The following is a 20,303-nucleotide window of genomic DNA, read 5'->3' on the forward strand; positions in this document are numbered from 1 at the left end:
GATTTAATGAGTTAAATATCGAATGAGTTCAAAAAAAACAAAAAAACAGTCGTACTTTGGTGTGCTTTTGAGTTCGCACATATTCACAGGGAGTTTTTTCTTCTTTCTTTGTTTTTTTAATCATTCGTATTCCAGACACGGTTTAATGCATCATTTGACTGTATATTTCGAGTTAATTAGCCCACTCATTTTCATCACAGCTTGTAATTGTATTTTAAACGAGGTTAAAATACTGTTAAGGTACTTTATGAAATAATGAAAAAGTATTTTCATAAGTAAAACCTGCTTGTGATTTGATTCCCCTAACCCATTATAAAAGATTTAAAATTATTGAATTGGTGGTTTTAAATCTGATGTATTACATTTAATGCACACCAGATCAGATTTATCGATGCTTCCTGTCCAAACAAACACATTTAAACGCAACAAAGATGCAGTACCATTTTTACAACAATAAATAACTTATTACATTTAAAAAGGAAAAAAATCACGTTTTTCAAGTCAGTATAAAAACCTACAGTCCACAGGCTCCAATGTCATATTTCCATATTTATAAAACCACATTGATCATTATTTACATATAGATATTAGATTGTAGGGTCAATTGAAAAGTGTTGGTTTGGAAAAAGACTATTTTTTTCTAGGTAAAAATCAGAAATATTTAGGTATAATGTACAGTTAGTCCAGTTGTGTTCCAGTCCAGCAGGTGGTGTAGCATGAAGACGCCATTTAACAAAAATGGCTTACCAGGCTGAGACCCACATTTATTTCACGTATTTGAGGCACATCAGGAAAAAAGGGACATTGTCATTTCCAGTAGCATTCAGTCTGAACAATCGTCCTTAATTGTAAAAAAGTTTTGTTTTTTTAAATGGTAATAATCATTGCATTGGCAGTGAACGATGAACTGTTTATTTTCATTGAAATAATTGGGCATCTATCCCAGAAACAAGTAATTTGTCCAGGATGGCATTTGTTGCTAAGTTTATGAAGCATAGTAAAAGTATCAAGTGTTTGAACACCATAGGGTTTCCAAAAGAATAAATATTTCGAATAAAAAAAGAGAGGCAAAACACCCAACCTTTGTTCATCTAGTCCATCTGTCAAGCCTGGGAAGACACCAATAAGACGACTCCCTTGTTTGTATATGCGTCTAGTGTATAGTCCTCTCTGAGTTCCTGTAGGACTCTTCATCCTCAGAGCCAGAGGAATCCGCGTTGCTGGACGGGGTGTGCATGTTATTTGGGGTCCCACTGGCCTGACAGACGTACCATTCATTGAGATTGGCGACCTGGGGTGACAGATTTGAGGATCGCCCTCTTACCTGCTCCTGGGTAGGAGACAGAGGATCGTCTATAGGAGTTCCTACTACAGGGTATCCAATAGCTGTGGGGGATCCCGGGGGTGACTTGCAGTGTATTTTCATGTGCTTCCTTAAGGAGCTTGGGTGTGTGTAAGACTTGTCACAACCTCTGACTTTACAGTAGTAAGGCTTGTCACTGGTGTGCACATGAGAATGCTTCTTCCTGTCACTACTGTTGGCAAACTTCCTGTCGCAACCATCAAACTCACATTTAAAAGGCTTCTCTCCTACAGAAAATGAAAGTGGCATAAATTAGGTTTCAAATGAAATAATTATGTCTTTCAATTTCAGCATTTTGCCAGTGTAGTTTTAGGAAAAAAATGTATGTATATATATAATATATTATGTGTGTGTGCTATTGCGAGGGCCCTCTCTTAATAAAGTCTCATGCAATATTAATAACGGTAAATTCATTCATGATTCAATAAAAATATGAAGTCATCCGATGACAGAGAAATCGGTTGAATCTATTAGCACGCGTTTCAGTTCCACACCTAAATATATTCGGTTTACAGGCGGTATTTTAATTAAAAGAGAGTCGCGATGTAAGATGTGACAGGCACATCTCAATTCCAGGCATGAAGTTACTGCATGTGTGTCCCAATGTAATTGCAAGAGACATGCTAAAAGGAACAGTGCGCACTGCTAGGGGCCAAGAAATCTACAGCAAATCTATCGGAATAGGTTTCCGCATTACTTAACGGTTAAAGTGCTTGTCAAGAGCGGCCTCGGGGATGGGTTTATCTACCATAGCCTCAAGTTTACTCTTGTAGTGTAATTCAACATTAATTGTTTGCCATTTCCTCTAAATATCACAATAAACACAATGCAACATATCTATCCATCTATTGATATATATTTATCTCCATAATGTATTTATCTATCTGTCTATATCTCATTTGTTTAAACTACCTATCTGTTTCTGTATATATTTATTTATCTTTATCAATCTATTCTCTATCTATTAATCCATCTGTCATCATCTTAACAATAATGAATAACAGTGATACAATAAGCATTCTGCAATATATTCCCTCTATAATTTTACCCTCCTTCCTCTTTTATCTATTCATATGAAACTATTTGTAATAAGGTCATTAGAGTTGGTCTTTTTATGGTTTTGTGCAGCAGCTAAACTGGTTGAAAGAGAATTACCACTGCAGCCTTGTAAACCTTAAATCTCAGATATGCTTGTGGTTCTTAATGGCTGCAGATCAGAGCAAGGCTTCCTCTCTGAGTATGTGTAAGGGGGAGGCAGTGCTGTCAGTTCAGATACTACAGGCCAGGCTGTTAACAATTTAATACACATGGAATGGATTGTCTTAGAGGGAGATATATTAGATCTGTGTGCCACAGCTTCAAGTATTATATATTGAAGGGTGTTTGACAGATGACTGGCGCCAAAAGCACAAACTCCAAGATATATACTTAGCCTTGGTGTTATATTATGGTTTATTGGGCTTTTTAAAAAAAAAAATAAGTGGAAATTATATATTCAGTGATCTGTCGCTGAAACTTGGTTATACTAAACAAAGCAGTCATTTACACTGATTTTTGACGACTAAAGTTTTTGTATTGCAGACACAAACCCACTGTTATTGTTCAACTACACAATTAATTAAGTCACCAGTGGCCCTCTTAGTAAGAAATGAACACTATAAACATGCACATTAACAAGTCCCCAAAATGTGTAAAAGCAACTATTTTACTGCACCCATAGCTATACTACATCACTAATAATTCCTACTACATCAATAGAAATTCATCTCACATTTTATGCCCCATAGTAATTAGTAATCCACCTACAGATCTTACTAACACCCTAACACTAGGCTAAGTTACCAACATATGCAGAGATCTAGTATCTAATACTTATTGTAAACCTAACTAAAAATCCCAAAATCTGTTCACTAATGATACCCCAGCAACAGTTAGTAATTTAGCCTGTCTCTTCTCATTACTACATCCCAGTGATAATCACTATTGTACTTGCAGCTCTTTAAGGCCTCACCAACCAATATATAACTATATAACAATTATTATTGTTAGACTGATCCATGAGTAATCACCCCAAGTTTTATGCAACCCTTATTTATACATTTATACCACAACTTATTATTAGAGTACTGGCTCTTATTTGTTATAAATTATATATTAAGAACAGCCCCTTCCATTAATATATAATCAGTTTGTTTCCTGATGCACCACCACCTGGACCATTAATAATTCCACTTTATCTATAACTTAGTCCCAGCTCCCTCCCAAATAAAACCCAGGTCTTATTTTCATATGCACCCTATGATTCCTATCTATTGTGGGCTGAGCTTAACTGCAAATATCCCAAGCTGATTATTGTCAAATCTCCCAGTCTGTCGTCAGTTTTTTTTATCATTTTCACCACAATACACCATGGCTTTGCTCTTTTCATCATACCTACATCTACTGTGAAAACATGAAGATATCTAGTATCAATATGCCATATGACAGCTCTGGAGCTGATAGATGATCTTCTCTACCACAAATGGAACTAGAAATCTTGCCATTCAAATATGCTAAACCCAAGCCAAAATATGAGTCTTCTCAGTGGTAGCTGGTCAGCTGTGGGACAAAACATCACTTTGTCTACAATGGTTTCATACTTATATATATAATACTAAATATAATATACTAATATGGTAACCATATTTAGCCATTTCCAGGACATATGCTCATTTCACATGTTTCTAAAGTGCTAAAAATTAAGTCACTAATATCCGAACTGTATTACTAGCTCTCAGCACATCAATATAAGCAGTGAACCCACGCTCTATATAACCTCTCCCTATGCACAATTCGCCACACTGAACTATGATATACACAAGGAGAAGGCCAGGCATATGCCCTTAATTCAATATTTCTAAGACATCCCTAAGTGTATTGATCCAGATGGCACAAACCCTTTAGTGTCCAGTGATACATATAGACAGTACACATTGATACACAATCATCAGTACCCACTGATTTAAACCCAACAATCCAGTAAGACATACCGTACTGTGTTCGGTAATAAAACCCTTTCAGTAGCCCTGAAACCACTGAATTTTCCACAGCAGTACACAATGATAAATGCCCAGTAATGTCCACTGATGCACCTCCACCATCCCCAGACACTGACACAAATACATAGGCGGCATCTGATACATCTGTATAATACTCAGTGATACACTCCAGCTGTAGCATATCGATAACCCAAGTAACATCCACTGATAAGTTTTACCAAGAAACATCCACTGATAAGTTTTACCAAGTAACAGTACTAAACTAACAGTAGCCGGTATTCGTTGCTGTATCCACGTGAATTCAAAACAGATACCTAATAATAAAAAGTTACTTGTATCAACTAACACTTAGTAGCAAATTAGACTAAACCACAGAACACTGATTAATGTATAATCCCATACATAAAGCCCATAAAGATGTATCTCTAGTGGACCCTACTGGTACAACCCACGGTAGTACCTGCTGTGTATAATATGCAACTGACACAAACATGCCACTTCTGGTATGTATTGATATAAACCCTGTAGTAGTAACAATTAAAACTAAGTGGTGACCAGACAAACCTCCTGTGATAACTACTGATACTCACTCAGCAGAGACAACTAATAGGCTGCATGCTCAACAGTAGTAACAGACTTACCCCTAGTGGTAGCGACTCACACAATTATAAGAAAACTCAATATGCCTGTTTGTGCCCAGTTTACAATGCATGCCTATTCTATCACAAGTTCACATGTGTTTCAATGTCCTTGAGCTGGTGCTTTAGTAAATGTTTGTATGACAAGGCCTACGCTGACAATGTGTGTACATATTAAGGAGTGTAGAGGAAATGTTATGTTTCCTATGTCTAACTCTTACTTTACACGTGTAATTACTGTTTCAATGTGGATTGCATGCTTCTGTAACACACAAATACCTGCACCGAATTAAATTAATTCCATCAGGAGCATCAAAGTTCAAATGTATATTAGTTTGTTTAAAGGCCTTTGACCTAATTTATAATCCTGTTGGTCATGTGGTGTTGCACAACCCTAATGCACACATTCTAAGGGTTAATTGTGTAGCATGCATGAGGACATCCATCATATTAACCCCTCGAATGAAAAAAGATTACATTGTAAACGATTATATAATTACCTTAAACTGGTTTACTTCACCGCTTTATATCATAGTTCCTTAAAGTCAAGTAAGTTAAGAAGCACGTAGAGAAAACCGTTTTATAGCAAACAAAGACCTAAAGTTTCAAGTTTCCAATACCCTGAACAAAGTGCCCCTACCCCAATGTAACCAATGCACCACCCTCCTATTAAGCAAGGGCTGCATGCATTTCAATAAGAGGGTGAGCCTTTTGTCTCCTATATTTTCAACTTTCATTGATATCGACTGGAAACTCAATTAAAAATAATAATAATAAAATATTTTTTTGTCCTTAGAGGTTTCCAGCTTTAATCGATTGGATGTAAAAAGTGTGCATTCATTAGATGGGAGAGAGATCAAGAGAGAGGAAGAGAGGAAGAGAGGGGGATAGAGAGGGAGAGAGGGAAAAGCGATACCCACCTGTGTGAGTCCTTTTGTGGATTTTCAAGTTTTCCGAGCGGGCAAAGACCTTGCCACATCCAGGGAAGGGGCAAGGGAAGGGCTTCTCCCCGGTATGGACTCTGATGTGGTTGACCAGTTTATATTTGGCTTTGAACGGTTTGCCCTCCCTGGGGCATTCCTCCCAGAAGCAGACGTGGTTACTCTGCTCGGGTCCCCCAACGTGCTCCACCGTGACATGGTTAACCAGCTCATGCATGGTGCTGAAAGTTTTCGAGCATGGTTTTTTGGCAGTCTGCTCAGGATCAATCCACTTGCAGATGAGCTCCTGCTTGATGGGCTGCCTCATGTACCTGAAGAACGCCCCTGCAGCGGCGGGGTGGGCGGCAGCTGCTGCCAGGTTGACATTTAAGTTCATAGAGTTGTAGCTGTGGATGGAGGAGGCTGCATAGTGCTCGGCTCTGAAGGGCTCTGCTCTTCCGTAAAGTTCCCCGGCCAAGCCGAGCCGAACCTGGCTATTCAGAGGGTGGTGGACTCCTGGGGCTGCCTGCTCGTGGATGCCAGTGAAGAGGGGGTGGCTGCCCCCTTCCGAGTGGCCGTAGGTACCAGTGGAGGAGATGAACATGCTATGGGGGTGGTGGTGGTGGTGATGGGGGGAGCTGGTGGCCGGATGCTGTTCTCCTAACATGGCAGAAGTGGACAGCTCCCTCCTGAGGATAAAGTCCCGGCTACTAGTATAGCCAGGGTGGGAGGGAGCCACGGGGTAGCTGACGGTAGCCGGCGATGCAAAAGCAGCTGCTGTCTGGGCTTCGGGGTGAGCTGCCATATGCTGAGAGGGGCTAAGTTTCAGAGCACTGGCTTGGGCCATGTGCTCGGGTCCGAATGGAGTCAGGGCAACTCCAGGGTCACTCCCCAACTCCCCAGGGTGGATGTGGGCAGGGTGGGAGTGAGCTTGATGACTCCCCAGCCCCGGGAAGCCTGTCATAGTCTGGTGAGGATGGGCTTGAGCCGCTGCCAAATCCGCTAACCTCAGGGTCTGACTCCTCTTGCTCAAAGGGGGCTCCATCACTACACAATCAAGTCCATCCACACTTACTGTTGTTATTTTTCCCCCTCTACCATCCTTCAAAAACATGGGCAGATTAAGCGCTATTTAACTTCTTTTGTCTGGCTCCCAACTCTGCCTATTCCTTTTCCCCACTCTGTCCTCCAGCGATTGGCAGAAAGCGCAGCAATGGAGGCGCGCAGTGGGGGCATACAGTTTAGCAATGGCACAGCCGGGATTGGACGGGTTGCCAGGATTGGCAGGAGGCCCGAGCATCCGATTGGCTGGCTGTCAGGCCGCCGCTCAGCGGGGATCCGCCCCCATGCTCTCAGCCTGCATTCCACTTCTGAAAGTTGCACTTGTAGAAAGTTTCGGAAGAGCCAGAGTGTGTGTGTGTGTGTGTGTGCGTGCGTGCGTGCGTGGGAGGTGGGCGTGCAGTGGGAGCCGGGCCAGGCACAGTCTATACCCTGGGGGGTGCACTGCCATTCTTACACACTCACCTAAGGTGAAGGGGTGAGTGTGCACAGGTCTGCACACTGCAATTAATTAGTTGCTTTTACACATCACCTTTACGAAAGAAACAAACTGCCATTTCAGCTCTGGCTTAGACTTCGTATAAAGCAAACATTTACGCGCCATTTAATAAAATAATCACTTTACTTAAGAGCCGTGTGAGTAATCCTGCAGGCACAGCCAGGAGATGGTTTCTTTCTCGGTGCCAAACACTCCACACTGGGCGAGAGGGAATGCGGTAATATGTGAGAGGAGGAAACAGAAACCTGATCAGATCAAAGCTAATATCTGAGTAATCCACACTAATTAAACCCAGCACATAATAATAATAATAATAATAAATATAATTAATATGCTGTATTAATTATATTATATATAATAGATATGTGTATACTTGCTTCATTATATACCGATGTTGTGAAAAGATTAAGCATAAACTGGCTTTACATTTCTATTAACCGAGGCCACATGTCTTTGACAGATTTATGGGTCATGGGTCCTCTGAGGTGATCATTTTGTACTAACACATGCTGACTTTAATTTAGATCATTCTGATGATTATTACTATCCTGAGCAGAAGACAAGACCAAGGACCTGATGGGGCTTCAGAGAAAAATCATGTTCCTCATGGATGATACAGTTACTGTTAGAATTGTAAAATCTGTTTCTACAATATATTGATGCACAAAAATCCTTATTTTTATGCCAGGACTAAAGCTATTAATATGATTAGACCTATCTATAGGTCTTGGGCAGGAGGAGGCTTCCTCTTAAATGACATCCGAAAAATGGCCTGATGGTATTCAAGTTGGGAAAGGTCAAATCATTTCACTAAAGTGTTTTTCATTGTAAAGGTGCATTGAAACACGTTAGACATTTTCAGGATTGTCCTTCACAAATTATTTTGTCTGATATATAACTAGATAAGGCATGGACATTATACATAAACACATATCTTGCTGTATATATATATATATATATATATATGTGTGTGTGTATATATATATATATACATATATATATTTTTATATATATATATATATATATATATATAAATATTATGCACACACTCTACTCCAGGCTCAAGTTAATCTCCATAACACACACAATTATTGTGTAATTTATTTATTTAGGGGCATCATATTTCACAGCGCTGTATATTGGGCAGACAGTGCATAACTACTAGTAAACCACACAACTATTTGGATTTACCGAAAGAAGAGGTTAGAAACCAGAAATAATATAGAGGAAAAATATATTTATTATATCTAAAATTCATAACATACAGTAGATAAACATAAAGTTCTTTATTCTAGAGTGTACGGTTTTAAGCAGCGCTCTTGGAGCATATTTACAAAAAGTTTTGTAGATAAAATTGCTAAATTTGAGGCGCAAGCAAAATGGAAACCAATTGGTCCACATTAATAATAATAATAATAATAATAATAATAAATTATTATCATTATTTATTATCTTATTTCCAGTTTGATGACGCTATATGCACATATGCTCCTCTATATTATTTTTGGTCCGTAAGCTCTTTAGGGTAGGACTTTCCTTGTTTATTTCGATAAATCCAAATAGCTGCCTGGGACCACTTGGTATGTCTTGTTTTCCCAATATATAGAGCAGTGTAATTATTATTACAATTTCGTTAATAATTTATTAATAATAATAATAATAAATAATATTACGGTAACAAAGAGCTATGAAAAACGTTTTTAATGAGCAATCATTGAAGGGATTTTGTCTTTTTTACACTGGAAGGTTAATCTTATTTTATTTATTTTATATTAAGACAGCGCTGCGGAATATGATGGCGCTATATAAGACAATAAATAATACTAATACTCCTAGTAATAATACATAAACTAGTTGTTTCACAGCTGCACTAGAGAACGTTAAACTAGGGTTAATTCTAACTCCCCCCAATAAACATAATAAATAATGTAGCGGAAAACTAACAATTGAGGCATTTTTGCAATAAATGGTTAGTTGGGTTGCCGCGTTAGCAGGTAGTATGTAGACTCACATGGTTTTATAAGAATGCTTTATTGTTTTATTTGCTTTTCTTGTGCCAGGAACAAAATTCCCTGTGAACCGGTTTATTGAGCTAAAATGTAACGGTTTAATACAGAATGGAAACGTCGTAAAATGAAATGATTGTATCATGTTAAGTCCTCTATCAAACTTACGTTTGCGCCCAAATCTCTTGTGAAACTCGACAGTCTTGTATCTCATCGATTTTATGCGTGTTAATGCAAATAAACGTCATCAAATGATTTTTATAGAGCGAATAAAACGTATAAGGAAATGAATGAGGAGGTGATCGTTTTATTTCTTTCTAAATGCCAAGTGGTGTTAGAAAATCCGAGTGTCCTGCATTCCTCACATCGTCATCATATTGTTTAAAAACTTTTTTCTTTAGTTACATATATTGATATTCTATGCTTGATTATTTAGTTTTTTTATTAAGTGGTAGCTACCTGGAGTTATATATATAATGTAAACTAGTAACATAGTAACATAGTTCATAAGGTTGAAAAAAGACCAAAGTCCATCAAGTTCAACCTATATACATATTGTGTCCCTACTGTGTTGATCCAGAGGAAGGCAAAAAACCCTTATGAAGCAGATGCCAATTGCCCCATACCAGGGGGAAAATTCCTTCCCGACTCCAAATATGGCAATCAGAATAAATCCCTGGATCAACGTTCTGTCCCTATTAATCTAATATCCATAACTTGTAATATTATTGCTTTCAAGAAACACGTCCAGGCTCCTTTTGAACTCTTTTATTGAGTTTACCAATAAAAGTTTACTAGTTTACTAGTTTAGTATTATATTATATTAACAACAATAATGTTCGAAGGTCTCCTGTGTGTGTATGGATATATATATATATATCCACACACACATATATATTTTATATATATATAATAAACTTATATTGCACATTTCTGTGGAAGCCGCTTATTAGCAAACATTATATATGTAAGATATATTTATGCTCTATAGGCGCTGTAAAAAAATTGTGCAGTAAAATTACCCAAGTGAGATTGGTACTCTGGGTCTGCGAACGCATAGAGTCCATTTAAACTGTGAAGTACCCCTACCAATGCATTCTACATTATTAGAAGACTGATATGGGCGTACTTGTATAAGGTATCAAGTTGTAGAATACATGCAGGACCTGACACCCAAGTTGTTGCTAGTGTAACGTTATTATCTGTTCATGTTTTTATATGGGGCTCTCATCCGAAAAATCGTAATGATTCATTAAATAATCTATTGTATCCAATGTATTTCTTTGTGTCTGTACTTTACTTCTTTAAAGTTTCATTGATTACTTCATCGGAGGAATACCTCTACTGCTCCGCTATTTGTATGGTAGATATCGCTGTCAATCATCTTCGACCATATAGAGAGATGTACTGCTGTGACATCTGTTTCCAATTGTGTCTCTAGGCAGAGATATTCATGGATACATACATATACATGCATATACATACATGTATGTAAGTATATATAGAGAGAGAGTTATATATATATATATATATATATATATATATATATATATATATATATATGTATATATAAATTATAAACTATATATATATATAAATATATATCGGTATCTATATATAAATATATGTATATAATATAATTTTGCTGACCATGTGATATTGTACACACACATTTTATGTGATATTGTACACACACATTTTATACCCCGAAAAAAAAACCAGAATTGTATCCGATGCAAAGTCTGCATTTCAAGAAGTTGTAAAGATGAATCAAATAGTGACAAGCCGATGGTGTACGTGTGCAGACAATATGGTTAACATATGCCCTGTTATTTATGAATGACAGCAGAAATTGCCTTTCAAACCCCAAGAAACTCATTGGGGAATGTGATCACCGCTTAGTCTTTCTTCACTGTACATTAAGCAAGGTTCGGTCATGTTGTGTTTGTTGCACACATATATGTTTTACACATAGAAAGCAGTGGACAATGACATGGGGACTAATGTTTTCACTAGTATAAGGAATGGCAGCAGGTGACAGACAGACACGAAATCTTCTGTATGGAATGCAGTTCTCTGTGTCCCACAAGGATAAAGGAAGCGTTCAAATAAATATCTCTGTAGTAGTCTTTAAACGGCGTGGAAAACCTGACAGGTTGGGCACAGACTTTCAGGATTTCTCTTTACTTACTCTTTAGTTACAAAGAAGTGTGTTGTTCTGCACTATGTAGTACACAGCACCACTATAGCACAACATATGTGGTCTTTCAGAGTTCAGAGGCCGGGTATCCTAGGAGTGACCCGAGGTCAACACAATCAAAGGTAACCTGCAATCTAATATCCTGTTGATGACCATGTTGACATTATGAGGCTCTGTCACACAGACAACGGTTCGGCCTCCTGTGCTTTTCATCTCCAGTTCAGGCTAACGTATAACACATTGCGAGGAACATCGAAATGTATTTATAATAAATTCCATGCCTGGCAGGACATAGCAATCCTGAAACTTCCAATTATATAAATAACTCTTCGAAAAGAAAGGAAAGAATATTTCCCATGCTTGTGGTTTGAATTTGAGTGGCTACTTTCACAAGCTTCAATGAATTAGCTCTACCCTACGCTACACACACACAGCCTGCCGGATATTATTGTAGCCTTAGAGAATCATTCAAACAATTACTTAAATGGTACTTTTTCCAATTAATGGTAAAAAAATGCATATAGCAAAGCCTTTGTGTTCTAGAACGTTTCCATGGCGATATTAACCCCTGAGCCGCCAATAGAAAGAGTAATTATATCGCACACCCACTGGTCAGCGTTAATGGGTTAATGTTTTTATTATAAAATCAGTTATTAAGAAAAATACACAGAATCTTTACCATTTGGACTCGATGTTGATCTGCAGATCTGGTGTTACTTGGACATGAAGAAAGTTGTCGAGAACCGAAGTAACACACGAATGCAAAAGGTATGAGAAGTTTCTCTTTTCGCCTTTAAACCCAACCATCTTAAGTCTGCATTTCTGGCAATGGCCCTGCAAGGGAGCGGAGGCTCCTTTCTCTTCCCTTTTCACCCCGTGACACTGGGGGGGAAAGAGGTTTTGTGGTTTGAAGGGAAATAAAGCACTTCTTAGAGGGGACGGCAGAAGCGACTTTGAACTTGGATCGGCTTGTGTGTTTCCTGCAGAGAGAGCGGGGCTGGAGCCGTGGAAGAATAGTACATACAGGCCAACCTGCGGGGTCTCAGTGTGCAATTAACGAATTCACCAGAAACTTTAGCTCTGAAGAGGCGCACACAGCGTACATACAGCGAGGTAATGTGGGAAAAGGAGCGGGAAAGAAAGGCACTGAGGAGGAGAGAAAGGAGCTGGAAGAAAGGGCTCAGTCTGCGTGAGAGGTGAGCATTTCACACCGCGGACTATGGGAGTCACTCAATACATAACATGGAGTAAGAGGGAGGACAGGACTGCAGCATTACAAGCAATATAAGTCTCCTAACATCCTATATACTTACCCAGAAGGTCCCAGGACACCGTCAATATTTAAATATATGCAAATGTATGTAAATATGGTGAAAGCGAAACTTGTGGGTTCTTTTAGGAAGCTAGGTTGGGAGAAGTCACCAAACCAAAAGATGGATATATATTGTTTGGGGTGGCCTGCAATAAGCATTTATATGTTGTTTGAGGTAATATATAAATGCTGGTTAAGGTGACATGCATGTATACATTGTTTGAGGTGGCATGCAGTAAGCATGTATATATTGTTTGATGTGGCATGTATATGCTGTTTTGATGTGGCATGCAGTAGGCATGTATATATTGCTTGAGTTGGCATGCAGTAGGCATGTATATATTGTTTGAGGTGGCATGCAGTAGGCATGTTGTATGAGGTTATGCATATGCTGTTTGGGGTGGCATGCAGTAGGCATGTATATATTGTTTGAGCTGATATGTATATGCTTTGTGACGTTGTTTGCATTAAGTATGTATATGCTGTTTTAGGTGGCATGCAGTAGGCATGTATATGCTGTTTGACGTGGCATGCAGTAGGCATGTATATATTTGTTTGAGGTGGCATGTATATGCTGTATGAGGTGGCATGCAGTAAGCATGTATATATTGTTTGAGGTTATATGTATATGCTGTTTGAGGTGGCATGCAGTAGGCATGCATATATTGTTTGAGCTTATGTGTATATGCTGTATGAGATTGTTGGCAGTAAGTATGTATATGCTGTGTGAGGTGGCATGCAGTAAGCATGTAGATATGTTCGAGGTTAGTCTGGTACACGGGTGGTGTAGCCGAAGCTGGCTGGCAGCGCTCTATGTTGGACTAATAGTATTCCCCGTATAAACCCAGCCGGCTTTCCCCTGCTATTCCCTTTCGGACGGGCTTTTAATTGTTAATGCGCCTCAAGCTTCGAAAACAAACAGTAATTAGCGAGAGCGGCTGATTCCGTCTTTATTTGGCAATCAATGTCTCCCTATTACCAGGGCAAACATATCTTCGCGTCTCATACCCTCCCTCTAACACTAGTGTTCGCAATCACTGTGCGTGTACAACCCTCATCTTCTGGGGGTTCATCCAGCAATCCGAATTCCCAGCTCTTTGGGTGTACAGGGGCCTCGGTTACATCGGGGTTTGCCCCCGGAGCTGACATTCATATTCAATAATCAGAAAAACATCAACAAGACACCGATCACTGTACAATTCTGCCTGTTCTCGTTACCGTTATCTGCTTATTCATCCATCCAGTTTTGTAATATATATATATATATATACATACATATTTACATGTGTGTGTGTATATATATATATATATATATATGTATATATATATATATACCCTATATAATATATAATATATAAATCTCTCTCACTATAGATATATATTTAATATATATATATAATATATATTTAATATGATACATTTATATATACTTGTATCGTAAATAAGGGAGTGTTTGTTATGTATATTTTATTTATGAAATGCTAGAAAATGTAAAAACGATCTTTTTAGATTATAGTAATGACGTATGATCAGTATAGTCATATAATAATTACAGTAGTCTATAAATATTTTGATGGTTAAATGTATCTCTGTTTATTTAGTTAATTCTAGAAATATGCTGAAATTATCTCCAGAATATTTGAGCATATGCATTATTATACACATTATTTGCACATTCTGAAGATATTAAGTGGGGTGTAAATCTATTTGTGGTTATTAAAAATGTAACATTTCCACCCCTAAAAAATGTATCTATATATATGCCTATTAGCCCCAGGAAAAATGGAATCTATAGTCTACAATCATTCGCCTCACCTAACTGAGATTAGGTTGGCAGGTGAAGGTGGACTATATAGAAGAAAAGCATGTCAATTTCTTATATTTGAAATGGAGCTGAGTTCTGAGTAAGGCACAGATTGCAATATATCACCGGTCTGATATCTGCACGCCCTTTGTGTTCTCATTGTAAATTTTCCAGAAATTATATATGTTCCCGTGTACTCCAAATTCCTATAATAACCCTGGGAGGTGTGAATTTTGAAATTGTGTGTATTTCTGTAAAAATCATAGTTTTCACAATGTAATATCCATGAGCAATTTTATCATAAATACAGAATACACTCATTATTTATGTCTAGATCCACAGATAATACATATATATATATATATATATATATATATATATATATACACATATGTTAGTCCAATAAAAAAGGTATTATCTCAAGATAAATCTGTTATTTGATACATGTATCGATATATATATATATATATATATATATATATATATATATATATATATATATATATATATATATATATATATATATATATATATAAAATATGTTCACATACAAGCATATATACAAGCATACTACCCCAGCACACCACATGGTTTGTGCGTTTCTATTTGTAAGCAGGCATTGATACTGAGACCAGTGCTGGCCTTTGGGCACCCATCTCCCTCCGGGTTCCAGCTTCCTAGTGGCACAGCCACAGGGGTGGGAGCTCCTGTCGGGGAGGGGCTGTTACCCTGATTGGCAGGCGGACTGGGAAGTGCTCCAAAGAGCGCTTGGAATCCTTGCAGCCAATCGGATGGTTTGCAGTGTGTGACCGGGCAGCTGTTAAAGGGGGCGGTGGGGAGAGGAGCTGCCAGTCCAGTCACAGGGAGAGACAGCAGAAGGAGGGGTTCTGATAAGAGGTGACGGGAACACCACTACAAAAAAACAAGAAAAAAAACAAAACAAGAAAAAAAATCCCCAACAAAACATAAACCCACCACCGGCTCAACAAAAGCCCATTCTAACGAAAAACACTGAAAAGGAAAGTAAAGCAAACAAAAGCAACGGGAAAGAGGAGATCTGCAGCAGAGGATAATGAGGAGCCCAGGACTTCCTGACCACTAGTCCGAGCATTGCTGACTTGTTAGCACGGCGCTCCTTGTTCTGTGATATCACTTTTCTTTTATGGTTGTTTGTTGTGTATTATTATTATTATTTTTTCTGGTTTCCACCACCACCTATTTTCCCCCCTCCCACCTCCTTCCTTCCCAAGCTTCCTCCAAACCCTCCTCCCTCCCCTCCTCCCACTACCCTGAGCAGCAACTTAAAGAAAGAAGAAGCTAGAGAGGAGCATCTGCCGCCCAATCCTTCATCTGGGGGGGAACCCGAACTGAGTTCCCCGACTGAGAGAGACTGAGTACGGGCTAAGAGATTTGGATCCAGATCATGAGCATGTCCCTGTGATCTCAGTCAAGATCGGACTCGCTGACCATGCACAGACTCGGAGGACTCTTTTAACATGGTTTTTATGGTCCAGCTTGTATTGCGAATGCACCTGGATATATGAACACAGAGAGATTGGACTTTTCGTAATAACTCGTTATTTTAATTTGTATTGAGATTTTTACTTTTTTTAATTTTTTCCCTATTTGCATTTTTCAGAACTTAATTTTTTTCCCGCTGGTATATTTGATATTTTGTCTGCACGTCATACCACTTTAATCTGACCCAGACACACAGGCATTTCGCTAGCCTCGGAGATGTTACTTGACGCCGGACCCCAGTTCCCAGCCCTGGGTGTTGGCACATTTGCCAGGCACCATCATCATCACCATCACCATCATCACGCCGCGGTGGCAGCCGCAGCCGCGGCGGCCGCAGAGATGCAGGAGCGGGAGCTGAGCTTGGCGCAAAACAGCTTCGTAGAACCAGCTCACATGGGCGCATTCAAGCTCAACCCGGGTGGAGGCTCCGGGGCAGGCAGTGGAAGCAGTGGCGGGGCAGGATCCGGGGCGGCTGGTGGATCTGGGGGTAACGGACCCCACGACCTGTCCTCCCCGGGGCAAAGCTCGGCATTTACCTCCCAGGCTGGATACCCCGCCTCTGCCCTGGCTCCCCATTCAGCCTACACGGGCGCAGCCTTTAACAGCCCCCGGGACTTCTTGTTTCGAGGACGCGGCTTTGCGGAGGGGGCTGCTGCCGCAGGAGGTAGTCAGCATGGCTTGTTTGGACCCCCAGCGGGCAGCTTGCACCACCACCCCCATCACCACCAGCTTTCACACGGGGAGCACCCCCAGAGCCACCTGCTTTTCCCCGGGATCCACGAACAGCACGCAGCCGCCTCTCAAAACCCACTGGGCGGGCAGATGAGATTGGGTCTGCCCGGGGAAGTGTTCGGCAGGACCGAACAGTACCGCCAGGTCACCAGCCCCAGGGGGGACCCCTATACTGCAGCCCAACTACATAACCAGTATGGCCCCATGAACATGGGCATGAACATGGCAGCGGCTGCCCACCATCATCATCACCATCATCACCCGGGGGCCTTCTTCAGGTACATGAGGCAACAGTGCATTAAGCAGGAGCTCATCTGTAAGTGGATTGATCCCGAACAGCTCAGCAACCCCAAGAAGAGCTGCAACAAGACTTTCAGCACCATGCATGAGCTAGTCACCCATGTGTCGGTGGAGCACGTTGGGGGACCCGAGCAAAGTAACCACGTCTGCTTCTGGGAGGAATGCTCCAGGGAGGGCAAACCGTTCAAAGCCAAATATAAACTGGTCAACCACATCAGAGTCCATACTGGGGAGAAGCCATTCCCTTGCCCCTTCCCTGGATGTGGCAAGGTCTTTGCCCGCTCGGAAAACCTTAAAATCCACAAAAGAACTCACACAGGTAAGTGATGGTGTTCCACCAAATAATACAAATGCTGAATGTCTTTATGGTGGGAAAGGTTCAGATTACTAGCAGTGAAGAACTGGATCTGTCTATGCATAAACAATGTATATTGTATACAGTGTATATGAATGTGGACTGTCCAGAAAATGGTTGACGTATAAGGGTGTTCTTGTAACAATTCAAGTTTGCCTCTAATCTGGCTGAAGGTCTAGGACATTGTTTAGCGGCCAAGCTTAATCAATGGTCTGGCTCATGCTTGTGGAAGACGACTCCCATATTTCTTAATAATCTACCGTATTTAGGTCGGAAAACCATACCCACGTTTTCTATGCAAAATTTGTTTATACAATTAACCGAATCTCCGAATCAAATATTCTACCATTATTCATGATTGATCTTTAGAACCTCACCAAAATAATGTCCAGGAACCACAAGCCTCTGTTGGTCTGATGTTGTAGGAAAACAATTTCCACATTTTCTATACATTCGCTTATACAATCGACTAAAAGCCCAAATCAGCGAGTCTCTTAGTATGTCAGTAAGTTATATGGCAAATTCTACCAAATTGATGTGTATAACTTTAAACACTGCCTGGGAACACAACTCGGTGTAACAGGTTGTGGTATGTCTCTTTTTTATTTATATTAATCGTGTGGTTTATTTGTTGATCCAATACCTGCAACATCATCATTTGGCACTCTAAATATTTAGGAAGTTTTAGGCCTGTTTTAAAGGTTTGTGTTTAGAAGTGAGGGTAGGTGCTAGACGAGATCTAACAAGGTTTAAAATTAATGCCGACTTTCCGTGCAAAGAAATGCCTCTAAACTCCCAATCTGAACAGATGTCTCTTAAAAACAATTTAGGTGCTAATGGAATTTAATGCTAAGTGGATTCCCTCCAAATGGAGGATATTTGAGTTATCACACCTCTAAATTGCTCCAAACAGCATAACATTTGGATATCTGGTGATTGGAGGGGGAAGGGACCGGCTGTGAAAAATCAGATGAATGCTTTTTAAATGGATTTACCCCCTTTTACAAGTTGATTGTTTATCCCACCTGTGTGAATCAAGCGAACAATCGCTCTTGGCGAGTTTGCAAATGAAGGACAATTAACATATATTTCTAAAGTGTAAGAGGAGGCACTATGTGATTTTTGTTTTTGGCAACAAAATGGTTTAACAGCACATGGCGACATTACCACAATTAATTGAAACCTTTTTTTTTAGCGATAATATAGTGGGAGGAAGTTTGTTGGAAGTTCTAATGCGTTTCAATGTTTTTAAATAATTCCAAAAAGCGAAATTCCAATGCACTTGTGTTTATAAATACATCTTAAAAATGTAAAATAAATCTATGTATATATTTGTATTTATCACCAGGGGAGAAGCCTTTCCAGTGTGAGTTTGAAGGCTGCGATAGACGCTTTGCTAACAGCAGCGATAGGAAGAAGCACATGCATGTGCACACCTCGGATAAACCCTATCTGTGCAAGATGTGTGACAAGTCTTACACCCACCCCAGCTCCCTGAGAAAACACATGAAGGTAATACTCGGTACCCGACGCATAACCGTAAACCTGTCCAGCTGGAAGTTCGGTGATATAGATCGCCTTATCGTTTTAAGAGCGCTTTATATTTTAATGTACAAATCGCATTGTATTATTGGTTACAAAATAATTATCGATATTTTGTCATCTATTGTACAAATATTAGCTTAAAATGGCATACAAATGCAACTTTAGTGTAATGTTTTTTTAATTTATATTGAAAAATATACACACAAAATGTTCTGTAGTACATAATATATTTACTTATTGATGTGTGGTTTTTGGAGAATTAAGTGTGTGTTATCTTTTCCCCAGGTGCACGAATCTTCCCCTCAAGGTTCAGAGTCGTCGCCTGCTGCCAGCTCTGGCTATGAATCATCTACCCCCCCAGGTCTGGTGTCCCCCAACACTGAAACACAGAACACTAACCTGTCCCCAGCCAGTGCAGCAGTGAATGCTGTGCACAGTGTGTCCAACGGGGCTGGAGGTGCCCTCTCCTCAAACTTCAATGAGTGGTATGTGTAAGGGCCTCTGTGGCTCAACTGGGACTTTATGAAGGCCACCTGAGACTTTCCAGGACTCTGCACTTACCAGCAGTGCCCACTGTGCTTCTCACAGCACCAAGGGGACTTCACAGAAAGGAGCTCAAACATCGGCAAGATGTGACCCACACACTGCAGTGACAATGAAGAGACTTGGCACCAAGCAATCATTATTTATTTCCCTCTACCCCACAAAAAGATGAGACGCTGGTTTTACCCTAAACTGATCTCCCACTTCTCGCGTGTACATATGATTCCTCCACCACAGGTGAAAGGACACTGAAGGACCCTTCCATGTATAAAAGTCTTATTCCGATGTACATACGGCTTTACATTAACCAGGATGGATTGTCTATATTGGTTCATCCATAAAAAGTGAGATTTTTTTTCCACCCCGCATTTTTTTTTTCATTGTAATTTTTGCTTATTGTGTCTTTTTTTTTTTTTTTTTTTTTTTTTTTTTGTTTATTAAAGAAACTTGATTGTAATTTTCAAGCAG

The 20,303-nt window shown here is 39.6% G+C and overlaps 2 protein-coding genes across 5 annotated transcripts; one reads left to right on the forward strand and one right to left on the reverse strand.

The window, feature by feature from the left end:
* Nucleotides 1-1,153: 1,153 nt before the first annotated feature.
* Nucleotides 1,154-7,073, reverse strand: LOC149299917 (zinc finger protein ZIC 5). Its single transcript, XM_089485931.1, has 2 exons — nucleotides 5,960-7,073; nucleotides 1,154-1,590 (listed from the first exon to the last, which is right to left on the reverse strand). Exons 1-2 carry the CDS (start codon nucleotides 7,071-7,073, stop codon nucleotides 1,154-1,156), a joined length of 1,551 nt encoding a protein of 516 aa, XP_089342057.1.
* A 9,503-nt stretch (nucleotides 7,074-16,576) lies between these two features.
* LOC149299918 (zinc finger protein ZIC 2-B) lies at nucleotides 16,577-19,787 on the forward strand. Of its 4 annotated transcripts, none has more exons than XM_089485899.1 (4): nucleotides 16,577-16,784; nucleotides 16,857-17,711; nucleotides 19,096-19,259; nucleotides 19,578-19,787. In XM_089485899.1, the coding sequence occupies exons 1-4, from the start codon at nucleotides 16,577-16,579 to the stop codon at nucleotides 19,785-19,787; spliced, it is 1,437 nt and encodes a 478-aa protein (XP_089342025.1). The 4 variants fall into 4 exon arrangements, with proteins under 4 accessions (XP_089342025.1, XP_089342026.1, XP_089342024.1 ...); XM_089485900.1 differs by having other exon boundaries at nucleotides 16,577-16,781; XM_089485898.1 differs by having other exon boundaries at nucleotides 16,577-16,778; nucleotides 16,821-17,711.
* The last annotated feature ends 516 nt before the right edge of the window (nucleotides 19,788-20,303 follow it).

This window comes from Sceloporus occidentalis, unplaced genomic scaffold (assembly GCF_023333645.1).
Source record: "Sceloporus occidentalis isolate IW3139 unplaced genomic scaffold, rSceOcc1.0.p SCAF_27, whole genome shotgun sequence".
Classification (NCBI taxonomy): domain Eukaryota; kingdom Metazoa; phylum Chordata; class Lepidosauria; order Squamata; family Phrynosomatidae; genus Sceloporus; species Sceloporus occidentalis.